This window comes from Nomascus leucogenys, chromosome 18 (assembly GCF_006542625.1).
Source record: "Nomascus leucogenys isolate Asia chromosome 18, Asia_NLE_v1, whole genome shotgun sequence".
NCBI classification, from domain to species: Eukaryota; Metazoa; Chordata; class Mammalia; order Primates; family Hylobatidae; genus Nomascus; species Nomascus leucogenys.
The window spans coordinates 102,650,939-102,678,791 of NC_044398.1; the positions used below are offsets into that span (position 1 = coordinate 102,650,939).

The 27,853-nt window shown below is 58.7% G+C and overlaps 2 protein-coding genes and 1 pseudogene across 12 annotated transcripts; 1 reads left to right on the forward strand and 2 right to left on the reverse strand.

Moving 5' to 3' along the window:
- Positions 1 to 717: 717 nt before the first annotated feature.
- On the reverse strand, positions 718 to 16,888 carry NME4 (NME/NM23 nucleoside diphosphate kinase 4). 11 transcript variants are annotated; one of them, XM_030798684.1, is made up of 7 exons: positions 4,336 to 4,457; positions 3,319 to 3,504; positions 2,433 to 2,566; positions 2,073 to 2,174; positions 1,728 to 1,840; positions 1,169 to 1,244; positions 718 to 1,083 (listed from the first exon to the last, which is right to left on the reverse strand). In XM_030798684.1, the coding sequence occupies exons 3-7, from the start codon at positions 2,445 to 2,447 to the stop codon at positions 799 to 801; spliced, it is 591 nt and encodes a 196-aa protein (XP_030654544.1). In that variant the 5' UTR covers positions 2,448 to 2,566; positions 3,319 to 3,504; positions 4,336 to 4,457; the 3' UTR covers positions 718 to 798. The 11 variants fall into 11 exon arrangements, with proteins under 11 accessions (XP_030654544.1, XP_030654545.1, XP_030654549.1 ...); XM_030798685.1 differs by lacking the exon at positions 4,336 to 4,457 and adding an exon at positions 4,017 to 4,307; XM_030798689.1 differs by lacking the exons at positions 3,319 to 3,504; positions 4,336 to 4,457 and adding an exon at positions 16,548 to 16,888.
- Positions 12,400 to 12,933, reverse strand: LOC100585510 (annotated as a pseudogene).
- A 124-nt stretch (positions 16,889 to 17,012) lies between the features above and the next one.
- On the forward strand, positions 17,013 to 27,742 carry PGAP6 (post-glycosylphosphatidylinositol attachment to proteins 6). Its single transcript, XM_030798681.1, has 13 exons — positions 17,013 to 17,287; positions 20,813 to 20,990; positions 21,076 to 21,283; positions 21,497 to 21,624; positions 21,820 to 22,088; positions 22,177 to 22,496; positions 23,182 to 23,272; positions 23,360 to 23,483; positions 23,726 to 23,862; positions 24,217 to 24,395; positions 24,465 to 24,611; positions 25,791 to 25,907; positions 26,243 to 27,742. The coding sequence occupies exons 1-13, from the start codon at positions 17,167 to 17,169 to the stop codon at positions 26,537 to 26,539; spliced, it is 2,316 nt and encodes a 771-aa protein (XP_030654541.1). The 5' UTR covers positions 17,013 to 17,166; the 3' UTR covers positions 26,540 to 27,742.
- Positions 27,743 to 27,853: the final 111 nt, after the last annotated feature.

Below are 27,853 nucleotides of genomic sequence, written 5' to 3' on the forward strand. Positions count from 1 at the left end.
CTCAAAAAAAAAAAAAAAAGGGTCCGGTACTTCCGTTCCGCGTGGAGGCCCGGGCGGGGCTGTGCCGCGAATCCAGGACGGGGCGTCCCTCCCTCACCACTGTTGGAAGATGGGGGCCCGCGACGGCCACGAGGGAAAAACACGCAGGGCCGCTCCTGAGCTGCACACACCCGCGGGCCAGCGGCTTCAGGGGCGTGATAGAGCCGCCACCGCTACAGTAAAGGCTGCCAGGCTCTTTCTGCTCTGGGTGGCCTCAGCCCTCCGGCCCCTTTCTGCCCCTTCTCGCGGAAGGCAGCTCCTCCTCTGGCGGGATCACAGCACCGGCTCGCGCCCAGCTTGGGTTCCCCGGATTGCAGGCTGGTGGTCTCTGGACCCCTGCCTGGCTCATACATCCAACGTTATGGAACTAGGTGTGCAAAACTTCATCTTTTTTTTTTTTTTTTTTTGAGACGGAGTCTCGCTCTGTCGCCCAGGCTGGAGTGCAGTGGCGCAATCTCGGCTCACTGCAAGCTCCGCCTCCCGGGTTCACGCCATTCTCCTGCCTCAGCCTCTCCGAGTAGCTGGGACTACAGGCGCCCGCCACCACGCCCGGCTAATTTTTTGTATTTTTAGTAGAGACGGGGTTTCACCGTGGTCTCGATCTCCTGACCTCGTGATCCTCCCGCCTCGGCCTCCCAAAGTGCTGGGATTACAAGCGTGAGCCACCGCGCCTGGCCTCAAAACTTCATCTTTACTGTTCAACTCTTTACAGCTTGCATAAAAGCGTCATTTCTATCTCAGAGTTGGCGGCAGTCATAATTAGTGTACCACCCATGTGCTGGGCACAGTGAATTTTAATGCCTCCCCTTTAGAGAAGAGGTTACGATAACGTGAAGACCCCCCCCACCACAAAGGTTGTCCGGCACTTTGGTGCAAAAAGGATTGGTCCAATCTTGTGCTGGCTTGGGGTACAGAAAGGCACTGAAGTTGGTGGCTCCAACTCCTCTGGGCTGGGGTGGGGCAGAGGTGAACAAGGAAGTAAGTGGTTTGGGACGGGCAGGTTTGGATGTGGGCTTGGGTTCTTGCTGACGGAGGTAGTTGGTCCTGCGTGGGGGATGGGGTGGTAAAGGCAGCTTGAGCCTCAGGCTGGGTGGATGCTGCTATGCTGGCCCCCGTCTGCCCAGCTCACCAGCTCACTGCTCTGGAACCACAGCTGGATCTCCCGCTGGGCCCCCTCCACGGAGTCGCTGGCGTGGATGACGTTCCTGTGCCAGGGACAGGGGCAGTGTGAGGCTTAGGCTTCATGTGCACCCTGAGGAGTCCCAGGGACCATCTGCTGCTCCCCTGTTGCCCACTGTCTAGGGGAGCAAGCCTGTGACGGCAGACAGGGAAGGAGTTAACAGTGGAGCTGGGAAACCGGGTTCCAGCCTGGCCTCGGCTTCTTACAGCCTCGTGGACCCGCCCAGGCCCCAGCTTTTGGGAGCCTCATTTCCCCCCAAGTTGCCCCGTGCCAACCCCTTGGGGTGTCAGGTAACAGGCAACGATGGCACGGTACACACAACACAAAGGGAACACCTCATTGCCCTGTGTGCGTTGGGAGAACACGGCTCTCACCAGTGTGAGCTGTCATGTCCCACCTGGCTTCATCCTAGCACTGCAAGACAGCCAGGTGTCGTGGATCTGCCACCACCCCAAGTGATGGCCCTCCTTGCCCCCAGCAGCAGCCTGGTGTGTCAGGACCCCCGTACCTGCTGATGTGGACGCTGAAGTCACCCCTTATGGTTCCTGGGGCAGCCTCAGCCGAGTCGGTGTGTCCAATCATGGCCCTCGAGGCACGGACGACATTGTACCCTTCCCAGACCTGCAGCGAGAGATAATGGCTGGGGAGAAGTGGGGAACACCAAGGGCCCCTGGGCTCAATCCAGGGCCCCTCCCTTTGCTGGGGGGAAAGACACACCCACACGCCCTTCACCCACAGGCCCTTGCACCACCCCTGCCCTGCTGTACCACGGCCACCACAGGCCCTTGCACCACCCCTGCCCTGCCGTACCATGGCCACCACAGGCCCTTGCACCACCCCTGCCCTGCCGTACCATGGCCACCACAGGCCCAGAGCTCATGTAGCGGATGAGGGCAGGGTAGAAGGGCTTCCTCTGCAGGTCCTGGTAGTGCTCGGCAAGGACGCTCTCTGGTGCCTGGGTGGCATTGAGGGAAGGAGGAGGAGCCGCAGAGAGTAAACCTGGGCGCTAGCACAGCAGCTGTGATGCCCTGACCTCAGGCACCTTGCAGATAACACCAGCATGGGCAGCACCCCCACCGCAGAATAGATCCCTCCTGCCCCTTCAACTGCCAAAGCCAGGCCCTGCCCCGGCGCTGGCTGGGATGTGAAAGGCTGAGAAGGATACCCCAACCCCGTCCCCACAGGGACACCCACAAACCCAGAGCCCCACTACCTGCAGCATCTTCATCCCCACCAGTGTGAAGCCCCGCCTCTCAAAGCGCTGGATCACGTCCCCAACGAGCCGCCGTTGCACGCCATCTGGCTTCACCGCCACCAGGGTACGCTCCCGGGTCCAGGAGGGCCCTCCTTTAAAAGGCAAGGGGTCAGAGGCACTGCCACCTCACCCTTTCACATCCCCACGACCCAGGTTTCCCAGCCAGAGCCCAGGGGTCACCAGGCTTCAGGGTGTCTGCCTCTCTGCAGGGCACTCTGGAAGGGACAAGGATGATGCCCACAGGCAGAAACACCCCCATGATAGTCCCTGTCAGGGACACCCAAGGCAATGTGTCCCCAGGGCTTATAGCCTCTCCCAGGGACCATGGCTCCTCCCAGCAGAGGCAGAGGCTGCCTGAGATCGCCCCGAGGTTCAGGGAGGCACTGCCCAGCTCAGGGACCACCCCAAGGTCCAGGGAGGCACAGCTCAGCTCAGGGACCACCCGAAGGTCCAGGGAGGCACTGCCCAGCTCAGGGACCACCCGAAGGTCCAGGGAGGCACAGCCCAGCTCAGGGACCACCACCGCAAGGTCCTTAGAGGCACAGCCCAGCTCAGGGACCACCCCGAGGTCCAGGGAGGCACAGCCCAGCTCAGGGACGACCCGAAGGTCCAGGGAGGCACAGCCCAGCTCAGGGACCACCCTGAGGTCCACAGAGGCACAGCCCAGCTCAGTGGCCGCAGGGAAGCCTGGAGATCCTGCAGAACTCCAGCCTCACTTTTGACTCCAGCCCTTCTGGATGAGGACAGACATGGTCTGAAGCCCAGACTTTCCACATGAGAAAGAACCCAGAGCCCAGGCTGTGTCTGAGGTGAAGGACTGGCAGGGAACCGGGGAGAAACACACTTTCCCCATCAAGTGAGCCCTGGAAACACGGAGAAAAGGGGCCCGAAGACTGAAGAGGGAAGGTGGCAGGGTTCTGTCCGAGCCAAGAGACGGGGCCTGTGCTGCTGTGGAGTTTCAAGGCCTGTCGCTTCCAGACCGAGGGTCAGCGCTGAGCTCTGCCCCAGCCGCCCTCCTCTGGAGGGGACGCTGCCAGGGAAACAGAAGGCGTCCTCACCCTCCTACAGTCCCAGGCTGCTGCAGAGCCAAGCTACCCTCCGGCATCGGCTCCCTGGTTCCCAGAGGAGCCCAGACCCTGTCTACCCACAAAGAGGCTGGACAGAGCCAAAAGGACCCCGCCACGCCAAGAGGAAAAGTTAACCCCAGCAGGCAGCTGAAGCCCATGGAAGGAAGACCCCCTGGTTGGTCTGTTCCCCCAAAACCCAGTTCACAGGGCGCCTTCTGTAGCCCGGGGCTCTGCTGCGGCTGGTGCGGGCATTGTAGGCGGCGGCTCAGTTTTCAGAGCCGATGGAGGGAGCCCCGGGACATGGATCGTCCCGTGAGGTGGCAGCTGGGGGGGCCGGGCAGCGGCGGGGCCGGGGACTTGGAGCCTGACGTCCCAGTCAGATTCTGGCCTAACTTGGCCTTCAGCGAACGCCCCAGCGGAGCGGCTCCCCACCCCCCGACACCCCCACCCCCGCCCCGGCCGGAAGACCCCTCACCGCCCAGTGCTGCAGCCGGCCTCTGCCTTCCTTTCGCTCCCGGGCCCTCGGTCGCCCCGGACCCGCCCAGGCTGCCAACTCGCCGGGCGCCTGAAGCCTGGGGCCTGGGGAGGCGAGAAGGAGCCGCAGAGCCGGACGGGCACTGGAGGGGCGTGCGGGTGCAAGCCGGCGCCTTCCCCAACTCGGACGGACCCCGCAGCCCGCGCCCCGAGGCCTCTGGGGGAGTCGGACCCCGGCCCGCACGTGCGCGGACAAAGGCCGAGCGGCGCGCGCCCCTTCCCCGCCCCGTGTCCCCGCCGGGGCGCGCGGCCCCACTCACCCGAGCTGTGGCGCACGAGCAGGATCGGGCCCGGGGCCCGCGGGCCGCAGCGCAGCCCCCGCAGCGCGGAGCGCCAGAAGAGGCCGCCCATGACGCCCGGCCCGCGGGCCGCTGTGAGCGCGAGGAGCGGGCGCGGAGGGCGGTGCCAGCCCCAGACCCGCCCCTGCCCGCCCCGGAGCCCCCGCGCCGACGCTCCCCGCAGCCCCCCGCCGCCCCGGACCCCCGTGGCCCGGCGCTCACAGGGCGCGTGGAAATGTTCAACGCCAATTTCTGTTAAAATCAGAAGAAAAAACAAAATAATAATGAATCCTTCTCGAATTGCATTCGTCTTTATACCGACGCAACCGTTAACTATCGCTTTAACGCTTTCCCACGGAGGAAGGCCCACTCGGGAGGCTGAGGCTGGAGGATCGCTTGAGCCCAGGAGATTGAGGCTGCAGTGAGCTGTGACTGCACCGCTGCACTCCAGCCTGGGCAATAGAGCAAGACTCTGTCTCAAAAATAAATTCACAGACCAAAAGGAGGTCTGGAAGCCCTGGTCTGAGCCTCCTTCAGTGGAGGGTGAAATTCCCACGTGAGCCCCAGGGCGGGAGAAGGAGGCGATCCGGAGACGCTGACTCTGCGGCCAGGACGAGTAGGCGGGCTACAGACCCGCGCCACCACAACCAGCTAATATTTTAATTTTTTGCAGAGATGGGGCCTCCCTATGTTGCCCATGCTGGTCTCAAACTCCTGGGATCAAGAAATCCTCCTGCCTTGGCTTCCCAAGGTGCTGGGATTAGAGATGTGAGCCTGGTCTGTGAACTGAATGGGGAAAAATCCAACCTTTATTGTCACATGGCCTCTGATGTGACTGCATTCCTCTAATTCATTCAATTGCGGATATAAGGAACAAGGCACAGTCATAGTTGCAGGGCCTGTGACTTTGTCACCCACAGAATTCACAGGTACGGTAATATTGGGGTAGATAGCACAGCATGCTACTATTTGAAATGGTTAGGTCTCCCACTGCTAGAACTTAATGAGTCTTGAAAAAGCCTATGTTCTTTTTGCTGCTGTTGTGAAAGGAATCGTTTTCTTATTTAAGTTGTACATTGCAAGTGTATTACATACAATTGAGGTTGGTTTGTTTGTTTGTTTGTTAGACAGAGTGTCGCCCTGGTTGCCCAGGCTGGAGTGCAATAATGGCATGATCTCTGCCCACTGCAGCCTCCGCCTCCCAGGTTCAAGCAGTTCTCCTGCCTCAGGCTCCCGAGTAGATGGAATTACAGGAGCTTGTCACCACACCTGGCTGGTGTTTTTTTGTATTTTTAGTAGAGACGGGGTTTCGCCATGTTGGCCAGGCTGGTCTCAAACTCGTGGCCTGAGGTGATCCACCCGCCTTGGCCTCCCAAAGTGCTGGGATTACAGGTGTGAACCAGCATGCCTGGCCAACAATTGAGCTTTGTGTATTGATCTTGTATCCTGCAAGCCTGCCGAATGCATTTATTAGTTCTAATAGTTTTAAATTAATTCCTTAGGAATTTATTTGTATAAGATTGTGTCATATGTAGCGGGGCACACTGGCTCATGTCTGTAATCCCAGCAATTTGGGAGGCCAAGGCGAGCAGATCACGAGGTCAGGAGTTCAAGACCAGCCTGGTCAACGTGGTGAAACCCCGTCTCTACTAAAAATACAAAAATTAGCTGGACATGGTGGTGCATGCCTGTAATCCCAGCTACTCAGGAGGCTGAGGCAGGAGAATGGCTTGAACCCAGGAGGTGGAGCTCGCAGTGAGCTGACATCGTGCCACTGCACTGTAGCCTGGACAACAGAGCGAGACTCTGTCTCAAAAAAGAAAAAAGAAAAAAGAAAAAAATCATGTCATATGGGAATAGAGGTGGTTTCAGTTCTTTCTTTCCAATCTGAATGCCTTTTATTTTATTTTCTTGTCTAGTTGCTCTAGCTAGAATTTGCGATACTATGGTATAAAGAAGTAACCTTCTTTCTTTTTAGAGGCTGGACTCTATGGCTCAGGCCTATTATCCCAACAATTTGGGAAGCTGAGGCAGGAGGATCACATGAGCCCAGGAGTTTGAGACTAGCCAGGGCAATATAGCAAGACCCTGTCTCTTCAAAAAAAAATAACAAATAAATAAATAATATATAAGTGAAGTGTATAGTATGTCAGTTGTATCCCAATAAAGCTATTGCAAAAAAGGAAAAGCAGTTATTACTATATCGTATTTTTTTTTTTTTTGAGACGGGAGTCTCTGTCACCCAGGTTGGAGTGCAGTGGCGCGATCTCAGCTCACTGCAAGCTCTGCTTCCCGGGTTCACGCCATTCTCCTGCCTCAGCCTCCAGCTGGGACTACAGGCACCCGCCACCATGCCTGGCTAATTTTTTTTTTTGTATTTTTAGTAGAGACGGGGTTTCACAGTGTTAGCCAGGATGGTCTCGATCTCCTGACCTCATGATCCGCCCGTCTCCGCCTCCCAAAGTGTTGGGATTACAGGCGTGAGCCACCGCGCCCAGCCCTCTTTTTATTATTTTTTAAATTTTTTTGAGACGGAATTTCATTCTTGTTGCCCAGGCTGGAGTGCAGTGGCGCGATCTCGACTCACTGCAACCTCCGCTTCCCAGGTTCAAGCAATTCTCCTGCCTCAGCCTCCCGAGTAGCTGGGATTACAGGCATGTGCCACCACCCCAGCTAATTTTGTATTTTTAGTAGAGATGGGGTTTCTCCATGTTGGTCAGGCTGGTCTTGAACTCCTGACCTCAGGTGATCCACCCGCCTCAGCCTCCCAAAGTGCTGGGATTACAGGCGTGAGCCACCATGCCCGGCCTCTCCCACCTGTTTTTAAACTTGTGCCACTTTTTTTTTTTTTTTTTTTGAGATGGAGTCTCACTCTGTCACCCAGGCTGGAGTGCCGTGGCGTGAACTCCGCTCACTGCAAGCTCTGCCTCCCAGGTTCATGCATTCTCCTGCCTCAGCCTCCCAAGTAGCTGGGACCACAGGCGCCCACCACCACGCCTGGCTAATTTTTTGTATTTTTAGTAGAGACAGGGTTTCACCGTGTTAGCCAGGATGGTCTGGATCTCCTGACCTCGTGATCCACCCGCCTCGGCCTCCCAAAGTGCTGGGATTACAGGCGTGAGCCACTGCACCTGGCCAACTTTTTTTTTTTTTTTTTTTTTTGATATGGCGTCTTTCTCTATCATCCAGGCTGGAGTGCAGTGGTGCAATCTTGGCTCACTGCAGCCTCCGCCTCCTGGGTTCAAATGATTCTCCTGCCTCAGCCTCCGCAGTAGCTGGGACTGTCGGCGCCTGCCACCATATCCAGCTAATTTTTTGTATTTTTAGTAGAGACGGGGTTTCACCCTGTTAGCCAGGATGGTCTCAATCTCCTGACTTCATAATCCGCCTGCCTCGGCCTCCCACAGTGCTGAGATGACAGGTGTGAGCCACCACGTGCAGCCTGATATCTTATTGTTTTTTTTTTTTTTTTTTTTGAGACGGAGTCTCGCTCTGTCGCCCAGGCTGGAGTGCAGTGGCGCAATCTCGGCTCACTGCAAGCTCCGCCTCCCGGGTTCACGCCATTCTCCTGCCTCAGCCTCTCCGAGTAGCTGGGACTACAGGCGCCCGCCACCACGCCCGGCTAATTTTTTGTATTTTTTAGTAGAGACGGGGTTTCACCGTGGTCTCGATCTCCTGACCTCGTGATCCGCCCGCCTCGGCCTCCCAAAGTGCTGGGATTACAAGCGTGAGCCACCGCGCCCAGCTGATATCTTATTGTTATAGGTTTCTAACTTAATTCCACTGTGGTCAGAGAACATATTCCCTTTGGGAGGCCAAGGTGGGCGGATCACGAGGTCAGGAGTTCGAGATCAGCGGGGCCAACCGGTGAAACCTCGTCTCTACTAAAAATACAACTTAGCTGGGCGTGGTGGCGCGCACCTGTAATCCCAGCTACTGGGGAGGCAGAGGCAGGAGAATCATTTGAACCCAGGAGGCAGAGGTTGCAGCGAGCCAAGATTGAGCCATTGCACTCCAGCCTGGGCGACAAGGGCAAAACTCTGTCTCAAAATAAATAAATAATTAATGAAAGAGAACATATGCTCTACCACTTAAACTATTTGAAATTAATTGAGCTTTGAAATGGCCCAGCATGTGATCTGTATTGGGGAATAAATTGTGCGCGCTTGAAAAAAATGTTTATTCTGGCTGAGTGCAGTGGCTCATGCCTGTAATCCCAGCACTCTGGGAGGCCGAGGCAGGTGGATCCCTTTAGGCCAGGAGTTGGAGACCAGCTTGGGCAACATGGCAAAACCCTGTCTCTACAAAAAAAATTTTTTTTTTTTTTGAGACGGAGTCTCGCTCTGTCGCCCAGGCTGGAGTGCAGTGGCGCAATTTCGCCTCATTGCAAGCTCCGCCTCCCGGGTTCACACCATTCTCCTGCCTCAGCCTCCCGAGTAGCTGGGATTACAGGTGCCTGCCACCACGCCTGGCCAATTTTTTGTATTTTTAGTAGAGACTGGGTTTCACCGTGTTAGCCAGGATGGTCTTGATCTCCTGACCTTGTGATCTGCCTGCCTTGGCCTCCCAAAGTACTGGGATTACAGGCATGAGCCACCGCGCCCAGCCCAAAAAATTTTTAAAAATTAGATGGGTGTAGTGGTGCGCACCTGAACTCCCGTTAGAAACCATGAAGCTGTTGTTGATCCTCTCATCTTGGCCTCCCACAGTGCTGGGATTACAGGCCTGGCCATGGCCCCCAGCCCTGGACCCCATTGTTTCTAATGGGAAGTTATGCCATTCAGTTGTTCCCTGGACTGTAATGTGTTCTTTCTCTGTCTGCTTTCAATATTTTCTCTATAAGTTTGTTTTCCAGCAGTTTGACTATGATGTAATTGGTTATGGTTTTCTTTGCATTGATTCTTGTTAAGGTTCACTAAGCTGCTTGAATCTGTAAATCAATGTCTTTCACCGATTTTAGAATTTGGGGTATTTCTTCACACATTTTTTTCTGTCTCAGTTTGTCTTCCCTGTCCTCTTGGAGTTCCACGTGTACACACGCTAGACCTCTTTCTTTTTCTTTTTTTTTGAGATGGAGTCTCGCTCTGCCACCCAGGCTGGAGTGCAGTGGCGGGATCTCAGCTCACTGCAAGCTCCGCCTTCCCGGTTCACGCCATTCTCCTGCCTCAGCCTCCTGAGTAGCTGGGACTATAGGCGCCCACCACTGCGCCTGGCTAATGTTTTTTTGTATTTTAAGTAGAGACGGGGTTTCACCATGGTCTCGATCTCCTGACCTCAGGTGATCCGCCCGCCTCAGCCTCCCAAAGTGCTGGGATTACAGGCGTGAGCCACCGCGCCCAGCTAGACCTTTCACCTCTGCTAAGGTCACTGCAGGGAGATCCAGAAGAGTGGGCTCCTCCTACAAGGAGGGGTCCAGCAGCCTCAGTCCCCTCGGCCAGCCCAGGTACACTGCTGACGGACGCCAAGGGGAGCCCTCTAAGCAGAGAGCAACTCTTGGGCCTCCTGTCCCGGCAGCCATCTCTATCCCTGTCACCTTTGTTCCTACCCCTTGGAAGGGACAAGGACATCTGCTGCGGTTCCGCGCTCCAGTGCTGCTGGACTCACCCCAGGCTCCCTGCAGGCCGAGTGCTGTACGGTCACTGCCCATGCCCTTCATCTTCCAGCTCACTCGCACCCACACCCAGGACAGGCGTTCATTTGCTCAGACAAAATGGAGATAAATAAGAACCACCGCTGGGTGTGCTGGTGCTGGCCTGTAATCGCCTGGGAGACTGAGGCAGGGGGATCCTTTGATCTCAGGAGGCCAACGCTGCAGGGAGCCACCATGTTCCCACTACACTCCAGCCTGGGCGACACTGCAAGACCCTGTCTCAATAAAAAAAAAAAAAAAAAAGGAAAAAGAAAAACCCATCTACTGCCATCTGCTGAACGTAAAATAACAACAAAAAACTGGACTGAATGTAAAACAACAAAAAACTGAACCATCATTCCCAGCACTTTGGGAGGCCGAGGCGGGCGGATCACCTGAGGTCAGGAGATCAAGACCATCCTGGCCAACATGGTGAAACCCCATCTCTACTAAAAAATACAAAAATTAGCCGGGCGTCATGGCGTCCACCTGTAATCCCGGCTACTCAGGAGGCTGAGGCAGAAGAATCGCTTGAACCTGGGAGGCGGAGGTTGCAGTGAGCTGAGATCACGCCATTGCATTCCAACCTGGGGGACAAGAGTGAGACTCCGTCTCAAAAAAGAAAAAGTGTGGGGAAAAGAAGAAAGATGAGATTGTTACTGTGTCTATGTAGAAAACTCCATTTTGATCTGTACTAAGAAAAATTGTTTCTGCTTTGAGATGCCGTTAACCTGTAATTTTAGCACAACCCTGTGCTCACAGAAACATGTGCTGTGTTGAATCAAAGTTTAATAGATTCAGGGCTGTGCAGGATGTGCCTTGTTAACAATATGTTTGCAGGCAGTATGCTTGGTAAAAGTCATCGCTGTCCTCCATTCTTGATTAACCAGGGACACAGTGCACTGCGGAAGGCCGCAGGGACCTCTGTCCGAGAAAGCCTGGGTATCGTCCAAGGTTTTCCCCCACTGAGACAGCCTGAGATATGGCCTTGTGGGAAAGTAAAGACCTTACCATCCCCCACGTTCCACACCCGTACAGGGTCTGTGCTGAGGAGGAGTAGTGAAGGAGAGAGGCCTCCTTGCAGTTGAGATAAGAGGAAGGCTTCGGTCTCCTGCTTGTCCCTGGGAATGGAATGTCTCGGTGTAAAGCCAACCATTCGTTCTATTCTGAGATAGAAAACCGCCCTGTGGCTGGTGGCGAGATATGCTGGCAGCAATACTGCTCTGTTACTCTTTGCTACACTGAGATGTTTGTGTGAAGTGAAACATAAATCTGGCCTACGTGTACATCCAGGCACAGCACCTTCCCTGGAACTTATTCATGATACAGATTCCTTTGCTCACGTTTCCCTGCTGACCTTCTCTCCATCTGTTGCCCTGCTACACTCCCCTCGCTAAGATAGTAAAAATAATGATCAATAAATACTGAGGGAGCTCAGAGACCAGTGCAGGTGCAGCTGAGTGCGCCGGTCCCCGGGGCCCACCGTTCCTTCTCTATACTTTGTCTCTGTGTCTTATTTCTTTTCTCTGTCTCTCGTCCCACCTGACGAGAAATACCCACAGGTGTGGAGGAGCACGCCCCCTTCAAAAAGGGTATGTCCTTCCTACTTTTTTGGGTTGGAAAATGACCTTTGCTTTTTTTTTTTTGAGACAGAGTCTTGCTCTATCTGTCACCCAGGCTGGAGTGCACTGGTGCGATCTTGGCTCACTGCAACCTCCACCTCCCGGGTTCAAGTGATTCTCGTGCCTCAGCCTCCCAAGTAGCTGGGACTACAGGCGTGTGCCAGTTTTTCGTATTTTTAGTAGAGACGGGTTTCACCATATTAGCCAGGCTGGTCTTGAACTCCTGACCTCGTGATCCACCCACCTCTGCCTCCCAAAGTGTTGGGATTACAGGTGTGAGCCACCATCGCCAGCCCTTGAATGATTTAATTATTAATTTTTTTTTTTTTTTTTTTTGAGACGGAGTCTCGCTGTGTCCCCCAGGTTGAGTGCAGTGGCGCAATCTCAGCTCACTGCAAGCTCCGCCTCCTGGGTTCACGCCATTCTCCTGCCTCAGCCTCCTGAGTAGCTGGGACTACAGGCGCCCGCCAACACGCCCGGCTAATTTTTTTTTTTTTTTTGTATTTTTAGTAGAAACGGGGTTTCACCGTGTTAGCCAAGATGGTCTCGATCTCCTGACCTCGTGATCCGCCCATCTCGGCCTCCCAAAGTGCTGGGATTACAGGCGTGAGCCACCGCGCCCGGCCTAATTAATTAATTTTTGAGATGGGGTCTCGCTCAGTCACCCAGGCTGAAGTGCAGTGGTGCGATCTTGGCTCACTGCAGCCTTGACCTCCTGGGCTCAAGAGATCTTCCTGCCTCAGGCTGTGGAGTAGCTGGGACTACAGACACACATGCCACCATGCCTGGCTACAGTTTTTTTTTATGGTGACAAGATATATATATATATTTAGAATTAGGCAGCTGGACTCAGTTTACATGATCCCAATTTTGTTGGCAACATCCAACGCATCGTAATCAGGAGCCAGTCGGACACACGCCTTCTTCTCTCCATCAGGCGGAATCAGGGTGGTGACCGTGGCCACATCACCGTCATAGAGCTTCTTCACAGCCGGTTTCATCTGGCGCTTCTGGCTTTAACATCCACAGTGAACACAAGCGTGTTGTTTTCTTCTGTCGTCTTCACGGCTGACTCAGCGCTCAGCGGAAACTTGATGATAGCACAGTGGTCAAGCTTCTTTCTCCTGGGGGCGCTCTTCCGAGGATATTGGGGCTGCCTCTGGAGTTGCAGTGTCTTGGGCCGCTGGAAGGTGAGTGACGTGCGGGTCTCCTTTTTTATGTGGCTGTGGACGCCTTTCAACACTGCCTTCGTGGCCTTTAAAGACTTCGCTTTCGCTTCGGCTTTAGGAGAGGCAGGAGCTTCCTTCTTTGCTTTCGGCGCCATCTTGTGAAAAGGCCAATTTTTTTTTTTTTTTTGGTATTTTTTTTTTTTTGTAGAGACTGGGTTTCACCATGTTGCCTAGGCTTGGAAAATGACCTTTTTTTTTTTTTATGAAAGAATAATAATGCATGATAGTTGAGCCTAAAAAAAAAAAAACCCAGAACTCTGGGGAAACTATTTCTGTCTGTGAAACTCTGATGTCTGGGTACCTCTGGTGTGGTTCATGCTGACAGGTTAGGGCACTGGGTCAGAAAGACAGGGTTACGGTCTGCACCCCTCCTGCCTGACCACAGAGTGAGAGAGACCCATCTGCTGCCCTTAGGAAACTCGGGGCGGAGGGGGAAGACAGGGTCTCCCACGTCTACCGGGTGGCCATGAGCAGACAGAGGGAAACTGCTTTCAACCTGCAGAGCCTGGGAGAGTGTCCACAGAGAGAGAGGGGTCCTCACACAGTCTTGCACACAGGAAGCATTTGGAGGAGGTGCACAGGGTGGTTATTTGGAGAAAATTGGATTACAGCTTTTTTTTGCTTTTATTTAACTTTTGATATTTTTATCCAAGACAACTATAATCATGCTTATTGTGGCTGGGCGAAGAGCACACCAACTGTGGAAAGCTGCTCCCACACCCAGCAAGCCTCCCCTCTGGCCAGGCCGCAGGCAGCTGGAGTCCACCCTCACCCAGGCTCACTAGAGGGGGACCTGGGGAGGGGGCTTGAGGGTCTTCCTGTTTGTTTGGAAATACGATGCGTCCATGTTATCCAGCAACTGGATTTTTCCGCTTTACTAATATTCCTTCTGAAGACACATTTATAGACCTATCTAAAAGTTGCATAAAAATTCAGAGTAGGCCGGGCGTGGTGGCTCACGCCTGTAATCTCAGCACTTTGGGAGGCTGAGTCGGGCAGATCATGAGGTCAGGAGATCGAGACTATCCTGGCTAACACGGTGAAACCCCGTCTCTACTAAAAATACAAAAAATTAGCCGGGTGTGTTGGCGGGCGCCTGTAGTCCCAGCTACTCGGGAGGCTGAGGCAGGAGAATAGCGTGAACCCAGGAGGCGGCCCTTGCAGTGAGCCGAGATCGCGCCACTGCACTCCAGCCTGGGCGACAGAGCGAGATTCCATCTCCAAAAAAAAAAAAAAAAAAAAACCAAAGTCAGAGTATATTATAGCATGATTTATTTACCCATGGCCCTCATGGAGCTCCCAGGTTTTTGCATATACAAGCGGTTCTGCTGCAAACATCCTTGTGTGTCTGTCCCTAGGCCCTAGTGTTCTCCATTACATTTTTTTTTTTTTTGAGACGGAGTCTCGCTCTGTCGCCCAGGCTGGAGTGCAGTGGCGCAATCTCGGCTCACTGCAAGCCCCGCCTCCCGGATTCACGCCATTCTCCTGCCTCAGACTCCGGAGCAGCTGGGACTACAGGTCCCCGCCACCACGCCCGGCTAATTTTTTATATTTTTAGTAGAGACGGGGTTTCACCGTGTTAGCCAGGATGGTCTGGATCTCCTGACCTCGTGATCCGCCGGCCTCGGCCTCCCAAAGTGCTAGAATTACAGGCATGAGCCACGGCGCCCGGCCCTCTCCATTACAGTTTAATGTTGTCACAGTAATTTTCAAAAGGTTGAGGGGGTTCACATTCCTGCCAGCAAAGTGTGAGCGTCTGCTGTGGCGAGGGCTGCGTGGCTGCTTTTTGACAAAGCGGCTTGTTTTGTTTCCCTGACCACTAGCCTGACTGAGCTGTGTTTCCTGTTACAGAAGAGTCTCTCCATTGCCAACGCTCTGTGACTTAGCAGGCGTCTCTGGACTTCCGTCTGGGGATTCTTACCCACCTTCAAGTTCACCAGCACCAGTTCATCAGCTGGAGCACTGGAAGTGGGGGCTCTGCCGCTTCTATCCCTCTGTGGTGGGGAACTTGGGGCACAGGAACCTCAGACTAAGGTGACTCACTCAGGGGAGGGCAGTGGGAGGAGGGGGGCTCGGGCCCAGCCTGGGGCAGGGACTGGGTCTGGGGCAGTCCTGGGTGCTGGTGCTGACCCTGGTTGCTGGGTGCAGCCCGGCACAGCACACTCAAATCACGGCTCAGCAAAATCCACAATCTGACCTCCGTGCCTTTAAATAGAGAACCTCCTGGGAGCCCCCTTTCCCCTCAGTCGAGCTGGGAATCCCGGGAAACAAAGGGTCTCTTTAAGGCTCAGCCGGGGCTTCCTTCCTCCCCGGCCAACACCCTCCACCTCCGCTGCTCTGGCCTTCAGGGGTCTGGGCTCGTGGAGTCAGCTTCCCCTCCCCCGCTCCGCAAACCCTCACCACCCGCTGCGGCGTTCAAAAGGTACAAACAGGTATAGTCCCTGCGGCCACCCCCATCCCCCACTCCCCGCCTCTCCTCCTGCAAGGTCAACCAGTGCAGCCGGTGCTGGATCATTCCAGACATTCGATGCCTTTGACACACACAAATGAAACATGTTTTTCTCCCTTTTCTACACAAATGGTAGAGCTCTGAACACACTGCTCGCCTGTCCCTTTCTTGCAGCTACTGCTGCATCTGAGACACCTTTTCTAAGCAGCACAGCGCTTCCTGTCTTTCCTGTTTCGGCCACGCTCTGTCTCGTCTAGACCCCGTATGAATGATTTGAATGTCCCACCGGCCAGTGACACGCATGTAGGTGGTGCCACATTGAGTCACTGGACGCATGCAGTGTGCCACTTCCGTGAATGTATCTGGAGGGAAAACTCAGAGGTGGAATTCCCGAGGGAAGGTCATTGCTGCTGTTACTTCAGTGGATAAGTCTGGGGGTTCCCACGAGGCTCCCACATCCTATGTCTGTGGGCCACAGTCTCACCTGTTAATACAGTTTTTATTTGCTAATATGTTAGGTGAAAGGAAAAAAAGTCACTTTAATGGGATTTTCCTTTAATTTTTTTTTTTTTAACCCTCACATACCGGGAAGGACACTTTAGTGTTTTGTTTTTGTTTTTGTTTTTTGAGACGGAGTCTCGCTCTGTTGCCCAGGCTGGAGTGCAGTGGCGCGATCTTGGCTCACTGCAACCTCCGCTTCCCGGGTTCAGGCGATTCTCCGGCCTCAGCCTCCGGAGTAGCTGGAGTAGTTTTTAATTTGCATTTCTGCGCTTAGGGAGGAGGATCAGCGTATCCCTGGCAGCTGTCCTTCAGTATTTTCTACGGGAGCGTTTCTGTGATTGATTTAGAGCTGTTTATTACTGCACTGTTACTAGTCTTATTAAGGTGAGCTCTGTGATGTGAGCTGCAAGCTGCGTCCCCCACCTCCCAGTTGGGGGCTCCTCTTTGTGACTTCGCTTATGCAGTTTGGCTTTGCAGACGCCCCCACCCCTCTCCCACCCACGACGCGGTGGAACTTCTGGATTCTGTGCCACGCTTGCAAAAGCCGCCTTGGCCCTAAGACAGAAAAAGCTTCCCCGAGTCTTCTAGGCTTTATCGCTTCCTTGTTTCGGCTTAAATCTTACGGGGTGGGAATCCATCCCGGTGCAAAGCGCCAGGAGTTGATCCCACGCACCCGTCTGAACCGCCACCCCGGTCGGGTACTACAGTCCCTAAACACAAGCAGCCTTCTCGTCTGTGCACAAAAGCGTGGATCTGACACGCACCTGCAGCGGCTCTGCGGCGTGAAGGCCGGCCCGGGGGTCCCCGTGCTGAGGCGCCTGGCTCAGGCCCACGCGCGCCGGGCAGGGCAGGGCAGGAGCGGGTTCCTCTCGGTCCCAGGCGGAGGTCGGCGCCTCTGCGCCCCGCGGGCTCCCCGAGCTCGCCACGGAGGTCCCGGCCGAGCGGAGCTGGGACTCAGCGAACCGGCGGGGAAGCCCCGCGGAGCCCACGCCTCGGGGAGAATTTCCTGCGTGTTCCGAGCGCGCCCGGCGCGACCTCTCCGTCCTGGGACCCCGCGATCCCTCCGTCCCGCGCCCTCCCTCCAGCGTCCCCCAGATCCCGCGCGCCCCGCTGTCCCTCGCGCGCCCCACGTGACCCCTCCCCCCGCCGGCGTCCGCGCCCCCCGGTCCCGCCCCCCGACCCCGCCCGCGCCTCCCAGCTCGGCCTGCGGGGCGGGGCCTGCGGGCGGAAGTGCCCGGGGCGACGGCGGCGGGGACCGGCCGGGCCATGGGCGCAGGGGGCAAAGGCGGCGGTGGCCGCGGAGGCGGCAGAGGCTGTCCGGGCGGCTGCGGGGGCTGGCGGCGCGGGACGCGGGCCGGGTAGCGCTGGGCCGAGCGCGGAGCCATGGGCCGGGCTGGCACCGGGACCGGGGGCGAGGCGGTGGCCGCGGTGGTGGCGGGGCCGCTGCTGCTGCTGCTGCTCGCCCGGCCCCCGCCTGCCTCCGCCGGCGACAGCGGGAAGAGCGGTGAGCGGGCGGCGCGGGCGCCATCGGGGGCGTGGGGCCGGGGCTGCGGGCGGGGCGGGATTGTGACACCCCTGGCGCACCTGTGCGCTCATCTGGCGCCGGCGCAGGGCTGGGGTCCCCGCCGCAGGTTGGGGGCGCAGAGTGGCCCTTTGCGGCGCTTCGTGTCCGAGGGGTCGAGGCGGACGGGACCCCGCGCTTCCTCCTCGGTGCCCCGAACAGGGTTGGGCCGCATCAGCCCCTGGAGCGCCCTGTCCCCTCCCTCCTCCTCCCAGAGCGCTCAGGTCCGGCGCGCCTGGCGCACTCGGCGCAGGGAAGTGGAGGGGCCCAGGGGACTCTGCCCGGGACTCCGCCCGGGACTCCAGCTGGGAGGCGTGGCTGGGCCGTGAGCTCACCGGCCGGGTCCGGCCTGAGAGAGGGGCAGAGCCGGGAGAAAGTTGTTAGACCCTGGAGCGGGGGCCCCTGGGCGTCATGGCACCAGCCCTTCCACAGTGACCACCAGCCCTGGTAGAGCCACTTCCTACCGCCGGCCTGGCTTCTGGGAGGAGGGACTCCCAGCTGGCGGAAGAGGGGCTGAAGAAAGGGCGCCCCTCTCCCCTCTTGTTCGGAAACTCACCGGGCTCCCTTTGCATTTCTGTTCCCTGAGGGTCCCCGTCCCTGACTGAGGTCCAAGGAGGCGGCTGGACCAGGGAGAAGGTGTTGCCCTTCCAGGGTCTGCACGGGGTAGGGACGTGGGTGTGGAGACCGTCAGGCCTTGGCCACCCGGGGATGGTGAGGAGTTGCCCCGGCCTCTGTGGCCTGGGACTCTCGAGGGGCCGTGTCCTTGCCGGCCGGCTGGAAGGGCCCACACGTCCCCAGCCACTTGGGTGCCCAGGGCCCGGCAGCTGATCGGGTGCTGTTCCCCGACTTCCCAGCCCCCAGCCCCTCCCCTGCCCCTGAAATAATGCTCCTTTGAGCTCCTGTTTCTTTCGGGGGCTGTGCCTCCTGCTTTCTGAGCTTGGCACAGCTAGAGATGAAAGGCAGTTTTCCCCGAGGACCGTGCCCGGGATTAAATTGCTCCGTGGCCGGTCGAGAAGCTCACGCCTGCAATCTCAGCCTGGGAGGCTGAGGCGGACGGATCACCTGAGGTCAGGAGTTCGAGACCAGCCTAACCAACATGGAGAAACCCCCGTCTCTACTAAAAATACAAAATTAGCCGGCAGTGGTGGCGCATGCCTGTAATCCCAGCTACTCGGGAGGCTGAGGCAGGAGAATCGCTTGAACCCGGGAGGCAGAGGTTGTGGTGAGCTGACATCGCTCCACTGCACTTCAGCCTGGACGACAGAGCGAGACTCCATCTCAAAAAAAAAAAAAAAAAAAAAAAGAAAAAAAAAATAACCTGGGTGTGGTAATGTGAGCCTGCGGTTCCAGTTACATAGGACGCTGAGGCTGCAGTGAGCCGTGTTCATGGCACTGCACTCTAGCCTGTGTGACAGAGTGAGACCCTCAAAAATACCAAAACCTTATGCCGTTGGAAACTGGCAAAGGAAATTCTCCTGTCCCAGAACTCAGGCCTGGTGAGGGGTCCCTGGGAGATGGAACACCTGGGTGTGGGCAGTGGATAGGCCTGGTGTGCTGGCTCAGCCCCTCACTCCTCCCAGCCTGCCGAGGAGCAAGTGCTCTGTGGCGTTGTGGGTGGTCAGGGTCTCCCATTGGTGCCTGTCCTGGTTTGGAGGACGTGGGTCTGGGGTCTTCACTCAGGTTCCCAGGACAGGGCCAGGGACTTGCATTCCCGCCTTCCTCACCCAGCCCTGTGTCCGTGGAGGGGCTGTGAGGCAGGCAGGGGGGTGTGTAGCTGGCCCTCCTCACCCTGTGGTCACCTTGGGCTCAGAGCACCCCTAACAGCCTGGTATGTGTGGGCGACTTGGGCAGGGAGCTTGGACTGCAGAGCCCTGGGAGAGGCCCGGAGGGGCTGTGAGCCCTGGGAGCTGGGTACTGGGTGTTAGGACAACCTTGATCAGATCTCTTATCTCTGTGTACCTGCTGAAACTTCACAGCCACCAGCTGGGTTCTAGGCGCCCTCAGGCTGGCGCTCCAGGGCCAGAGGGGCTGAGGGCTTTGCTCCAGCAGCCCGGGGTCTGTGTGCTGCAGGTGGCCTCCCCTGCCTGCCCCTGCAGAGGCCGGCTCTCTCGGGGACACCGTGGTCCTGGGGGGCTGTCCTGCTTCAGCTCCCAGCACTTGAGCTTTCTCTGCCCACGTTATCAGGCCACAGCCTGGTGGGTGGGACCTGGTGGCCAGCAGACACCTGGAAAGCCTGGAATGTGTCGTGGGTGGAGCCTACCCCTGCCCCTGCCCAGCCCCCAGGCCAGGCTCCCCTGGAGCTTGGCCTAGATTTGCCGACAGGCTGCTGTTGGCAGGTGTATTGTTTCTTCGTTTCTTCGGGTGCCTCTATGGGAGGGTCACAAGGCTGGCAGGAGAGCCCACTGCTCACCTGTCTCCCTCCTCAGGAGGGGCCTGGGCCTGAGCCAGCCACTCTCCAGTGAGACCTAGGCAGGGTTCCTGAGTGTGCAGGGACGGGGAGCCCCAGCAGAGGGGAGGATGCCGCCCCCTGCTGTGTCCACTGTGCATTTCCTCCTGAAGCCTTTGTCATTAATTAACCTCGGAGGGAGGGGCCCCCAAAGGGACTTGCCCTCCACCCTGACCTACCCAGGAGAAGACTGGGACCCAGGGAGGGAAGGATGCCCAAGGTCACAAGGGCACGAGGCCGGAGCTTGCACGGGGGCTGCGGGTGAGAGCCTGAGTCCTCGCCTGGGGCCATGAGCAGGATGTCTCCCACGGGCCCTTCTCCATCCCCGCACCAGGCGTGGGTGCTTTCTTTGAGGACAGTTAGGAGCCTTGCCCGCTTGCAACGCAGAGGGCAGCTGTCCCCTTGTTCTCATGGCTGACCAGGCTTCTGGCCTGGGTCCCTCCCACATGCAGGATCTCCCTCTAGGTGAGGGGAATTTGGGCTCCGGTCTGGCTGTCCAAAGACATCATAGCCCAAGCAGGCAGCCAACCCATCCAGGGATGGAGATGTGGGAGGCTGAGAGGAGGTGGGAGGACCATGCCTTGGTATCCAGGGCATCTGTGATGAGGGGCAGGGGCTCCTTCCTGACACCTCCTGGGTCCTTCAGCTTCGACCTGGGTTAGCCATGGGGAGTGGGGCCTTCTAAGGTTGGAGGGAGTCCGGGTGGCGATGGCAGTGCGGGTGGCGATGGCTGCTGAGGTGCCCTGCGGCTTGTTTGGAAGCTGCTGCAGTGAGGCGGCAGCTGTGAAAAGACCCAGATGCCAGGAGGGTGGGATGTAGGGCCATCTGGGGAGGGACAGCAGAGGACTGGTTGAGGGGCCAGAGGGTGGCCGTGACCTTTGCCAAGGTCAGAGCTGGTGTGCCAAGATCTCCAGATGGGTCCCCGGGGGCTTCCAGCCTTTTCCCTCTGGGGGACTCGTCCTCCCTGTCTGCGGCCCTGGAGGAGGGCTCCCGGCCTGGCTGACGCCTCCTTCTCCTCACAGAGGTGGGGCTGGTGTCCGAACACTTCTCGCAGGCCCCGCAGAGGCTGTCCTTCTACAGCTGGTACGGCAGTGCCAGGCTCTTCCGCTTCCGCGTGCCCCCAGACACCGTGCTTCTGCGCTGGCTACTGCAGGTCTCCCGGGAGAGCAGCGCCGCCTGCACCGACGCAGAGATCACCGTGTAGGTGGCTGCCCGCCCGCCTGCCCACGCTCCCGCGCCTGGCCAAGCCCTGTGCCTGAGCCCGGTGCTGCTCTCCCGTCTCCAGGCACTTCCGTTCCGGCGCCCCTCCGGTCATCAACCCACTGGGCACCAGCTTCCCGGATGACACCACGGTGCAGCCCTCCTTCCAGGTCAGGGTGCCGCTGAGCGCCGCACCGCTAAGCAATGCCTCCATCAACGTTTCCCACCCGGCCCCCGGGGACTGGTTCGTGGCCGCCCACCTGCCCCCCTCATCCCAGAAGATGGAGTTGAAGGTGAGGGGGGCTGCCCTCCGGGATGGAGGCAGAGAACCTCACGGCGACGGCCTGTCTCTGCCGTTCACCTCTTTGGGGTGGTCCTTGCTGTAGGCGCCACACTGCACTCGGGGGCCAGCCCTGCTCCCTGCATGCCTGGGGTTTCTGCTGGGACCCTGCCCTCACACCTGCATTCTCTGACACCGCCCCTGCCCACACCTGTTCTCTCCCTAGGGCTTGGCTCCCACCTGTGCCTACGTCTTCCAGCCTGAACTGCTGGTCACACGGGTGGTCAAGATTTCCATCATGGAGCCGGATGTGCCCCTTCCACAGACCCTCCTCTCCCATCCCAGCTACCTCAAGTGAGCGGGGGGCCTGGGGGGCAGCCCAGCTCTGCCCTCCGCCCCCTCCTCAGATTGGTTGGAGTGGGTGCGAGAGCCTGGCCCTGAGCCCTGGGGTTGAGCTGGAAAGTGGTCCAGATGCCTGGCCCCCTTTGGCCCCCACCAGCGTGGGCTGAGGAACGGCAGAGCCTGAGCCAGCTGTGTCCCCTCGCCCAGGGTCTTTGTCCCTGATTACACGCGGGAGCTTCTGCTGGAACTGCGGGACTGCGTGTCCAACAGGAGCCTGGGCTGCCCCGTGCGTCTCACCGTGGGCCCGGTCACCCTGCCCAGCAACTTCCAGAAGGTGTTCACCTGCACCGGTGCCCCCTGGCCCTGCCGCCTGCTGCTGCCCTCACCGCCCTGGGACCGGTGGCTGCAAGTGACAGCTGAGAGCCTGGTGGGGCCCCTCGGGACAGTGGCTTTCAGTGCTGTAGCTGCCCTCACAGGTGGGCCGCACAAGGGCTGGAGGGATGGCCCTGCCCCTCCCCAGATCCCCAGACTTGCCTCCAACCAAACCCCTTGTCCTCTCGGCAGCTTGCAGGCCACGGAGCGTGACCGTCCAGCCCCTTCTGCAGAGGAGCCAAAACCAGAGCTTCAACGCCTCCTCTGGTCTGCTGTCCCCGAGCCCCGACCACCAGGACCTGGGCAGGAATGGCAGGGTGGACCGCAGCCCCTTCTGCCTCACAAGCTACCCAGTCATGCGGGAGGATATGGACGTAGTGTCCGTTCACTTCCAGCCCCTGGACAGGGTCTCGGTGAGGGTGTGTGCGGACACACCCTCCGTGATGCGGCTGTGCCTGAGCACCGGCATGGACAGCGGGGGTTCCCTCACCATCTCCCTGCGGGCCAACAAGGTACCTGCTGTCTGCAAGCGGCCTGTGGCCTGGGCTCGGGCAGGGCGCCGGGCAACCCCTGCAGGGCCTCATTTACCTTGGCGCCGGGACAGGCGGCAGGCACGGGCCAAGGCAGGGGCCCATGTTGGGGGGCCCTCCCCTGCTAGGCAGCCTTGCTCCTGTCAGCAGGCCCCAGGGCTGTGGGGTAGCTCGGGTCGAAGGTGGGGTGGAGGCAGGATGTCCAGGGCCTGGGGAGGAAGGGTCCCGGTGTGCCCTGGGCCTGCAGGAGTATCAGAGAAAGGCACCAACACCGGCCGGGCGCGGTGGCTCATGCCTGTAATCCCAGCACTTTGGGAGGCCGAGGCGGGCGGATCACGAGGTCAGGAGATCGAGACCATCCTGGCTAACAGGGTGAAACCTCGTCTCTACTGAAAATACAAAAATTAGCCGGGCGTGGTGGCGGGCGCCTGTAGTCCCAGCTACTCGGGAGGCTGAGGCAGGAGAATGGCGTGAACCCAGGGGCGGAGCTTGCAGTGAGCCGAGATCGCGCCACTGCACTCCAGCCTGGGCGACAGAGCGAGACTCCGTCTCAAAAAAAAAAAAAAAAAGAAAGGCACCAGCACCAGGCTGAGCCGGCACGTGGAACAGATGACCCCACTGCGGCCGGGGGCTGCAGGGGCTGAGCCGGCACTGCCTCCCTTTCCAGACAGAGATGCGGAACGGGACCGTCATAGTGGCCTGTGTGAATGCTGCCTCGCCCTTCCTTGGCTTCAACATTTCACTCAACTGCACCACAGGTATGATGGGCAGGCGTCAGCGTCAGCGTGGCCCCGCCAGCCCCCCGCCGCGGCCTCCTCTGATGGGGCCCTCTGGCTCCCCTGCAGCCTTCTTCCAGGGCTACCCCTTGTCTCTGAGCGCTTCGTCTCACAGGGCCAACCTCATCATCCCCTACCCAGAGACAGACAACTGGTACCTCTCCCTGCAGCTCATGTGCCCTGAGAATGCTGAGTAAGTAAACCTAGGGCAGAGGCGGGGGTCAGGCCCCCTGTCATTTCACTCAGGACCATAGGCCGGGCTGCCTGAGGTTGGCATTCGGAGTGGCCCAGCTAGAGGGGTGCTTCCTCCAGGGCTGCTGAAAGCTGGGGGCCCCAATGCTGGGTTCTCATGTCTGTCAGCCTGTTGGGAGCGCTGGTGGCAGCTGGGCTGTCAGATTTCACTGCACCAGCTTTCCCGTGGCCGCTTCCTCAAAGGGACTGTGAGCAGGCTGTGGTCCATGTGGAGACCACCTTGTACCTGGTGCCCTGTTTGAACGATTGTGGACCCTACGGCCAGTGCCTCCTGCTCCGCAGACACAGCTACCTGTATGCCAGCTGCAGCTGCAAGGCAGGTGAGTGCCAGGGCCCCGCCCGCCCCGAGATGCTGCTGCTGTTGGCTTCCAGTGCTGTGCTGTGCCTTTCCCCTGGGGGAGCGCCGCAAGGGGCTGGAGAGAGGCCCGTGCAGGGCATTGCAGGGGCAAAGCCTCCTCCCCACTCCCCTGTTCCCACCAACAATCCGTCTGCCTGGCACAGCACCAGGTATCCCCGGGGGGTGGTACTGCCTCCTGACCTTGGACCCCGCCCGCCGTGCCTACCCAGCTTGCTCCTGGATGAGGAAGGGGCTTCTCGGCAGGGTCCTGGGTGAGGGGTGGGCCCTGAGGTTCAGCAGTGCCCCCAGCCTCCGCCCTGGGGTCTTGTGCCCGCAGGCTGGCGTGGTTGGAGCTGCACGGACAACAGCACAGCCCAGACGGTGGCCCAGCAGAGGGCAGCTGCACTGCTGCTCACACTCAGCAACCTCATGTTCCTCGCCCCCATCGCCGTCTCAGTGCAGCGGTTCTTCCTGGTGGAGGCCTCCGTCTACGCCTACACCATGTTCTTCTCCACGGTAGGCTGGCCCCTCCTGCGGGGACGTGGGGTGGGAGGGCAGGACCGCGCTCATGGAGCCTCCCCACAGTTCTACCACGCCTGCGACCAGCCCGGGGAGGCGGTGCTGTGCATCCTCAGCTACGACACGCTGCAGTACTGCGACTTCCTGGGCTCTGGGGCGGCCATCTGGGTCACCATCCTGTGCATGGCACGGCTCAAGACAGTCCTGAAATACGTGAGTGGCCCTCAACGCGGGGTGTGGGCTCCGGGGGAGCAGGGCCCCCAAGTGCAGCCTGCGAAAGGCAGTACCGTGGGAGAGGCTGGACCTGGCTCTGGGCACAGCCCCACGTCTCAGCCGAGCGTGGTGGCTCACACCTGTAATCCGAACACTTGCGGGAGGATCCCATGAGGCCAGGGGTTCAAGAGCAGCCTGGGCTGTACAAAAAATCGAAAAGTTAGCCGAGTGTAGTGGTGCGTGCCTGTGGTCCCAGCCACTCGGGAGACTAAGGTGGGAGGATCGCTTGATCCCAGGCGTCAGAGGCATTGGAGCGAGCCGAGGTCACAGCACTGCATTCCAGCCTGGGCGAGAAAAGAAAAGAAAAGAAACCTCATGTCTTCTGTGATGCCACACGGAGATGCGGGTCTGAGACCCCGCGGGCAGTTGTGAGGGGAGCAGTGCCGGCTGTTTGAAGGATGCCAGGAAGGAAGGTGGTAGGCAGGGGAGGCCAGGCCCCCTGCCCTCGAGAAGCCCCCCCCATGCTCCCTGGGTCCTTGGTGCCAAGGATGCTTTGGAGACTCTCTGTGGCAGCTGGCCATGGCATGGAGAGACTCGTGCCCTGGGCTTGTGAGCTGCATGCTCTGCCCTCCCGTCTGCTCTGGGAAGTGCAGGCTGGGTGCTGCCCCAAGGGGGTGCCCATGGGAGCCCCACAGCCAGGACAGGGGGGAGGCTGGGAAGCACCAGGGTCCTGCAGGGCTGAGTGCAGGGCCTGAACCTGCAGGTAGGCGGAGAACTGTAGGTTGTGGGCAGAGGTGTCTGATGGAGACTGGGGGGTGGGAGCCCCTCCCCATGGAACAGTGGGCAGGAGACTGAAGCCACCCTGATGGGGGGCTCCTAGAAACCCAGGGGTACAGGGGGCTAGTGAGTATGTGGGTGCAGAGCTGCCATATGTGTGTGTCCAGTTTGTGTGAGCACCGTCTCGTCCCCCAGAGGTGCCTGCCTGGCCACATTCACCTGTGGATGCAATACAGAAGCTGAAGGAGGGGCGGGTCCCTGCCGGCTGGCAGAGCTGGTCTGAGGGTGGCAGCAGCTCCGAGGGGGCAGGCAGAGGTGCTGTGGGGCTGTGGGGTACGCTTGCTCCTCCTGGGCCTTGAGCCCTCAGAGGTGTCCCTGCAGTCGTCCCTGTGTCTTGCGCAGGTGCTGTTTCTTCTGGGTACACTGGTCATCGCCATGTCCTTGCAGCTGGACCGCAGGGGCATCTGGAACATGCTGGGGCCCTGCCTCTTTGCCTTTGTGATCATGGCCTCCATGTGGGTAAGGAGCCCGGCTGGCTGGCACTGCTGCCCAGATGCTCGGAGAAGAGAGCCTGGCCCCTTGCTCTGGCCACGTTCCTGGTCCCGCTCCAACCAGTGAATGCCTGTATCTGCTGGGAGTTGCTATGGCACCCACAGAGGCGCAGCACGGCTGTGTCCCTGAGGCCTGGGCCTGAGGACCAGTGGCCTTGTGCCCTTGAGCCCCCTCGAAGCAGCCCACCCTTGTTGTTCTGCTGCCCAGACCTGGGCAGGCCCCCAGTAACCACTGTATCCAGGCCCTGGGAGCTGCAGCCGCAGCCCCACCTGCACTGATACCCGCGTGGCTGTTTCCTCCAGGCTTACCGCTGCGGGCACCGGCGCCAGTGTTACCCCACCTCGTGGCAGCGCTGGGCCTTCTACCTCCTGCCCGGCGTCTCCATGGCCTCTGTGGGCATTGCCATCTACACCTCCATGATGACCAGCGACAACTACTACTACACCCACAGCATCTGGCACGTCCTGCTGGCCGGGAGCGCAGCCTTGCTGCTGCCACCACCTGACCAGCATGCCGAGCCCTGGGCCTGCTCGCAGAAATTCCCCTGCCACTATCAGATCTGCAAGAACGATCGGGAGGAACTGTACACAGTGACGTAGCACCGGCCTGGGGACAGCTGCTGCTCTGATGACCTCTTCAGCCAGGAGCTGTATCGAGGGGGAGGCACCCGGTCCAGCCCCGGACAGATTGATTTCCAGCTGAATAAAATTGGCCTAGGCACCCTCTTACTTCCTCCTACTGAGAAGAGGGCCACCCCTCCCTCACACGCACCTCTCCCTGCCAGCTGCCTGCTTGCTCCTGAGGTCCCTCTGCAGATCCCAGCTGCTGTCTGCAGTGGCCCCTGGGGCCTGGGCTTGGTTACCTGGAGACCACAGGTGCCCGTGCGAGGGTGGGGCTGTGTGCTCTGCTGGCCTGTGGGTGGCTAGAGATGGGGAGAAGGACTCCCTATGGTCCTGTTCCCTGGCGAGGCTGTGGTGAGACCCATGGCGCCCAGGAGCCCTGAGCCCACCACTGGGGCTGGGAGCTGTGGACTCTGAGACCCCTGCTCCTGGCCCCTGTGTGGCCCTGATGCCAGCCTGCCTGGGGCATGGAGGATCCCCTCTGCTGCTGCGGTCATCATAGGGACGTAGGGATGGCAGACTAAGGTCTCCCCCAGAGCTGATGGGCATTGGGGATGCAGGCTCCCGCCCCGCCCTTCCCTTTTTCCTGGCTCTGGAGCCTTGGGTCTCTGAGAAGAGTCTCTTTGGACTGGGGTGCTCTGCTGCTCTGGGGGTTTGGCCCACGAGGAACCCCTACCCAGCCCGGTCCACCCACCCCAGCGTTCCTGGGCCCCCCTCTAGGAGCTTCCTCTTGGTCCCAGGAGCTGCGGTGGTGTCTGCCCCCTGCACTGGGCTGTGTGCCCTGTGGGTGTTCGGGAGACTGGACTGTCTCTGCCCCTCATGCAAGCCTTGTGGGGGCAGCAACGACCAGGAGCAGCACCTGGCCCCTCCCTGAGGTCTGTGACTCTGGGATCCGCCCTGGAGAAGTGGGCGGCTGAGACCCGGGTGGGGCCTTCCTACCCTTGGCTCTGGGGGCTTCCCTTCTGGGTCTTGTCCGGCGTATGGCCTTCCTGAAGGTCTTACCTCCCCCAGCCACCCTGCGCTTGACCACCAAAGCAGTCTCTAAGCTCATGAAGGAGAAACGTGTGTGTGGAGTTTTTTGGAGTAAAAGAAAATTCTAAGATATTAAGACATATTTTTATGTAGATCTGATTTATCTGTGATTGCTGAATTTAATATCCTACAGTGATTTTTCAAACTAAACGAGTTTTTACATTTTTTCTGCGCTCCTTCTCGGGTAGGGTAAGTGGGGCCCGGGAGAACAAGCGCCGCCCTTCGCGGAAACGCCGGGGCCGCACATTGCCAACGGTGCCT